This window comes from Mesitornis unicolor, unplaced genomic scaffold (assembly GCF_000695765.1).
Source record: "Mesitornis unicolor isolate BGI_N332 unplaced genomic scaffold, ASM69576v1 scaffold9638, whole genome shotgun sequence".
NCBI lineage: Eukaryota > Metazoa > Chordata > Aves > Mesitornithiformes > Mesitornithidae > Mesitornis > Mesitornis unicolor.
The window spans coordinates 3,252-8,949 of record NW_010202521.1 but is presented as its reverse complement, the minus strand read 5'-3'; the positions used below and the strand labels follow the sequence as shown (position 1 = coordinate 8,949).

The window sequence follows — 5,698 nt, the reverse complement described above, 5'->3', positions numbered from 1 at the left end:
CCGCTTTTCCTATAGCTATTTTGGACACAAGTGCACAAGAGCAGGCGAGTTAAGCTGAGCTGCCTTGCCTTACTGCCTAATTAAGTAACGTTTTTTTTTTTTTTAAGCTGTGCAATGAGATGAGAGGTGTCTCATTGAAACCATACTGTTCTGCAGGTGGAAGCAGTGAAACAGTGATGCTGCTCTCCCTGCCCTTTTGGTGCACTGGTGAACCTCTGCTTCAGGAGAGCTAATTCAGGAGCTTGCTTTTTGACTTAGAGTTGAGTGATGGGAAGAAAGAAATGTCTGGTTTGCCTCAATATTGTAGCAGTTCTTATTTCTGAGCGCTTTCCTCCCAGCCTGACCATTCAAGCTCTTCAGAGCCTTTGCTTTCCTCTTCCTGTACCATTAAGGGAGTTTCTTTTCCTTGTGCAGTTGTCTTCTGCTGGACTTTAGTCAGGACAGGACCTCGCCTGGTCTGGATTAAAGGCTATCGTGCTACCATGCAGTAGCTATCGTACACCAACTCACGAGCTTGTGTTCACAGCCCGTGTGCCTGTAAAAGCAATTAAGCTAAAGCCTCTGGAGGAGCAAGCAGAGAAATAAAACCTGTGCCTTGAGTCCTTGCAGCCCTGGTGTCCAACGTGATGGTTCTGCTGGTGCTCCCCATTTTTTTTACAGCCCTGCCTGGCTGGGGAGTTGTACCTCATCAAACAGCATCCGAAACCTCCTTGTCTGACATCCCTCGCCCTGGGCTGATTCATAAACTAGTGCAACCTGTTGCGTAGGGAGTGCCTGCTATCGAGGAGATGTGGGAGGTTACTCATTAACCGTTCTGTACGCATCTTGCTCGGCGGAAGGCTGCGCTAAAACCCCGGGGAATGGCTCCAGTGGGTTCCACAGGAGCCAAATTGCTTTTCTGCAGCGCACAGACTCGGTCAGCCCCTGCACGCCTTGCTTGCTCACTCTTACCTTGTTGCAGCCTCAGCCGTTTCTCACCCCATTAGCCACTACATTAAAAGGACTGAGCTCAAGACACTAGTTGCCAGGAGAGGGAGAGAGGAATAAAAAGCCACTTTCTAATTCATTTACCCACACCTGGCTATCAGGTCGCCAGGCTGTTCTCACAGTAGGATTTCAGAGTTCAAAAAGTCTCCTGTTTCCCTAATAACTGGGGAGAGAAGCGCTCCAGAGGTCGAACTCTGGCTGTCAAAGAGGGATCTTTTTATGGAAGGTGGTGTGTATGAAAGTGAAGATAAAAATAGCTAAGTGCATTGCAGGTGGGGGAAGAAAGGCATTTTCAGTAGAGGTGGAGAGTGCCTTTTTTTAAACAATCAGACTATTTGATGGAGACAAGTGGGAGATGCTGTGAGCACAGATGAATGCAGCTGCTATGCCGGCAGCATGAAAACCTCCTGAAGTAATTGATGTCACACTTCCAGCTCAATTTTCTGGGGTGTTTTAGCTTTTTCAGAACAATCATTGGCACCTTAGCTTGCTGGTCCAAATGCCCTGGATGGCAGCTAAAACCTAGCAGCCAGGACCAGTTGTACCTGGAAACTCATTTTGTGAGGCTCTGCTGTGCTTTGTGGATCCTCGCTCGCTTTGGGGTGCAAGTGAGGGTTTGGAGGTGGTCTTGGGTGTCCAGCAACATTCTCACTGTGGGTGAATGAAGCCCTGTCCCACTTTGAGTCCCTGGAAATGAGGTATAACTCGCTATAGGTGAGCAGGAGTGATCTGCAGAAAGGGCTGCTGTCCCCAAAGCATGTTGTAGTTCTTCAAATACACCTCCTGGCCGAACAGGATTTGCCTGCAAATCTTGCCTTGCTGATGGTCATCTCCTTGGTTATTTAAATTCTTTGCCAGCCAAGGCCATCCACCTATAGCAGGGGTGTGTTTCTCCCCCATCCTGTTCCCAGGTAACAAGGGGATGGATAAGTTCACTGTGTTGGATGCTGATTTTTCTTTGTTCTCTGTCTCCTTTCAGGACCCCTCAGTGACACAGCTCACAAACACTAGCCAGGGTGGCTTGGATGAATTCAACCCCTTTTCTGAGAGCTCCCAGCTGGTATGTGCCACGTGTCTTTGCTCTAGGTACCTTGGTGGTGGTTCTACCAGTGCAGAAGGTCCCTGGGTAGGTGCAGCTTAAAAGAAAAAGTGAGGCATTCACAGCCGATTTCCCCATGGATGTTGTAGCTCATTGCATACGTGGCAAAGCTGCAAGCAACTGCTCCTGCACTGGAGCACTAATAAACTCCCAGCTGGAGCTCTCCACTCGCATGGAACAGCTTCTCTCCGACTCGCTGCTGGCTCACAGTAAAGCTATGTGAAGTGTGAAGGGGAAGATGTTTTGTGGCAGGATGCATCAATATTTATTTGGTCTCTGTGTTGGGAGCTGAATGGCTGTGGCAATGCTGTTGATGGATCGCTGCAAGGACTTCATTCTTATTTCCTGGCTGCTGTCGTGAGGGAGATGGGAAAAGGAGAACAGGAAACCAGAGTAAAGAAATATTTGCAGCTTAAACAACTGATCAGAATCTTTTTTTGTTTCTCCTTTGCTTAATACCTGTCATCCTCAGGCGCCACTCCCCTAGTGCATTGAAGAACTGCCTAAGTTTTGAAAATGCGGGGTTGCTTCCTGCTAGTGCTTTCTGTTTCAGTAGCGCTAAAACTTGAACTATTTCTTGCTGAAAGAAGCAGTATGTAATGGTTTTGCCTTGTTGCTTGTGATTTTTCTGTGATTGTTCTGTGATTCTGTGATTTACGTGCAGACAAATGCAGCACGGACGACACCAGCCACGCAGCCCTCTGGCCACTCGCAGCCGGCTGTTCTGCAGACGTCTGTGGAGCCCACTCCCCAGGTATGGCAACCCCTCGCTGATGCCTTCCCAAAGCACTGGAAAGCATGAAGGAGCTGCTGTGGGCCTCTGGAGGCATGTGGGAATAGGAGGGGAATGGGATTCTCTGAGGTTGAGCATGGGAAGCTGCAGGTGATCTTTTAAGCTTGCACTTGTACCCGTGTCACAAAGCAGATCTCTGTAGGAAATACTTACTTGCAATTCTTTATGTGCCTTGTCCCTGTGCCTCTGCTGGCAGAACTCACTTTGCCTCATGTCCTGTTGGCTCTGGCTTCCCTCTGCAAACACTGAAATGTATCCTGCTAATGCTTTTAGCTTAGTTTTGGTGACTGCTTAGACACTCGGTTCCAGGAGTGTAAATGCAGCCTAGCTATGCATTGCAGCTGCTGCTTAGATGGGCTGGCAAGTACCTGACTGCCAGGACCACCTTGTTCAAAAAGCAGAGAAGCTGAGGCTGCTAGGAGAAAGAATCAGTTCTCAGAATAGCAAAGAGGTAGAAGAGATGCTTAAGAGGTGTGGTAGATGGCTGTCTTGCCTCTGTTTCTAGCTGGGAGGTTTAAGGAGTTGTCCTGGGAAGGGAATTGTCCTGGTAAACCCAGAAGTCCTGGTCACTGCTCTGCTGCAAGGCACTTGGTGTGAACTGGGAGGTTTTGCTGAAAGGGAAGAGCATAGAGGATGGGTAGTAGACTGGATTGCCTCCTTAGGACTCTTCCAGCCTTATCTTCCCGTGGGATGAGAGAGGAACGTCTGGGTGGAGTTCTGCACTGGTCTTGATGTTGTCCTCTGGTAGGTAAGGCAGAAAGCCTTGAGATGTTCCAGATGAGCGCCAGGTGTTCACCTTTCAGATTTTCCTTAACTGTTGCTATTGAATTGCCTTTGCTTCTATTCCAGTTTGACTGCATTGCCTCCTTATGCCGCTTCCAGCCTTATCTTCCCGTGGGATGAGAGAGGAACGTCTGGGTGGAGTTCTGCACTGGTCTTGATGTTGTCCTCTGGTAGGTAAGGCAGAAAGCCCTGAGATGTTCCAGATGAGCTGCCAGGTGTTCACCTTTCAGATTTTCCTCAACTGTTGCTATTGAATTGCCTTTGCTTCTATTCCAGTTTGGCATCTGCTGTGTTTGCTGGTGGTATTGCCACGGCCTCGGTTAGAGAAGGACTTAACCTTTCTCTCCCCCTACTCTAGGCTGTGGCTGCGGCAGCACAAGCTGGGCTTCTTCAGCAGCAGGCAGAATTAGAGAGGAAAGCAGCTGAGTTGGAGAAGAAGGAAAGGGAATTGCAGAGTAACGCAGCCAGCATTAATCGTGAGTAGCGCTTCCTGCCCTGCCCGCAACGAGCGGAAGCCTGGGTCGCTTGTTTTGTCAGGATTTGATACCGAGTGTGTGTGGATGGCTGCTTGCAAACCATGGTGTGTGAGTGAACCTTCCAAGGAGAAAAGAGCAGGTGAAGAACTGCTCCTTTCTCCTTTCCACAGCGAGACAAAACAACTGGCCGCCTCTTCCCAGGAAGTGTCCCATCAAGCCGTGTTTTTATCAGGATTTTTCTGCAGACATCCCAGCTGACTATCAGCGGATATGCAAGATGCTGTATTACTTGTGGATGCGTAAGTAATAGCTCGAACTGCAGTACAATCTTTCTAAGAAGATTCTGTACCAAATGTCTTACGGTAAATTCTGTAGGTGTTGTCTGCAAGGGTAAAATAATGTGTCTTTTTTTTTAATGAAGGCAAATATAAAGGACTCCAAGTTTATACTTTGGGAGTAGCTTATTCATGACAGCGTTTTGATTGTTGTTTCATGGAGACTTTAACAATGCTCCTGAGACGCTGAAAGACAGTGGATAGTGTAGTTCAGAGATTGAGTGCAAAAGAATCTCTACGGTATTTGTCCACTTGGTGCTCCAAAAAGACTTAAGATTTGGTCCTAAGCAGCAGGATCAGATGAGGTTCTTAAGTTAAGCTCTGCTTTCCTTTCAATGGAGGGAAGGAAATTAGATGGCCCAAAGTATCCTTAATTTCTGCAGAGCTCTCAGTGAGAGATTAGAGCTGCTTGGAGAGACTTGTGAGTTTTCCAAGACCTTACTGATGTTTCTTCTTTCTCTCCTGAACAGTGCATTCGATTACCCTGCTCCTAAACCTGCTTGCCTGCCTGGCATGGTTCACAGTCGAGACACAAAGAGGAGTAGACTTTGGTCTCTCGATCCTGTGGTTTATTTTATTCACCCCTTGTGCCTTTCTCTGTTGGTACAGACCGATTTACAAGGCTTTCAGGCAAGTACTGTTTCTCTCTGACAGGGTTACAGCCTTTAGTGGGAGGAGCTTTGGCTTTATCTGTTCCGATCATATATTGCCTGTAGGATTTTTCCAGCTCTTTGCATCATTAAATAGATCAAACCCACTTGTTCCTAAACGTATTGGAAGTATCTGATGGAACTTGATTATGGTGGTCCTTTTGCATCTTGCAATCCAAGTCCAGCCAATCATAGGGTCCAGCTGTTTTATTAATTTCTGATAAACTGTTTGGTACGTCCATGTGTTGAGCACACTGTGTGCATTAAGGAAGCTGCCTTCACCCCACCTTGCACTGGGTAGAGCGGTGGGTTTGCAATACGTGGTGAACGTGTTGTAAGTTGTGTTGCTGCGTAAGCTCCTCCTGAAATCACCTCCCCTTAGCAGCTTTCCCCTGGAGAAAGAAATTTCACTGAAGTCGTTTCCCTCCTCTTAGAGATGGGAGTCTGTGCAGGGATCATGTCCCTGGTTTTCATTCTTGCTGCTGTCTCTCCTGCAGGTCTGACAGCTCCTTCAGCTTCTTCGTCTTCTTTTTCATCTTCTTCTGCCAAATAGCAATCTACATCATCCAGGCTGT

The 5,698-nt window shown here is 47.7% G+C and overlaps 1 protein-coding gene across 1 annotated transcript in view; it reads left to right on the top strand.

The window, feature by feature from the left end:
• Positions 1-1,898: 1,898 nt before the first annotated feature.
• The window catches only part of SCAMP2 (secretory carrier membrane protein 2), a gene marked incomplete at its 5' end in the record, with an annotated part of 5,911 nt that continues 2,111 nt past the window's right edge, over positions 1,899-5,698 (top strand). Inside the window, 6 exons of the mRNA XM_010190417.1 lie at positions 1,899-2,047; positions 2,751-2,840; positions 4,021-4,138; positions 4,309-4,437; positions 4,944-5,103; positions 5,621-5,696. Coding sequence (XP_010188719.1) covers positions 1,899-2,047; positions 2,751-2,840; positions 4,021-4,138; positions 4,309-4,437; positions 4,944-5,103; positions 5,621-5,696 — 722 coding nt within the window. The remainder of the gene's footprint in view (positions 2,048-2,750; positions 2,841-4,020; positions 4,139-4,308; positions 4,438-4,943; positions 5,104-5,620; positions 5,697-5,698) is intronic.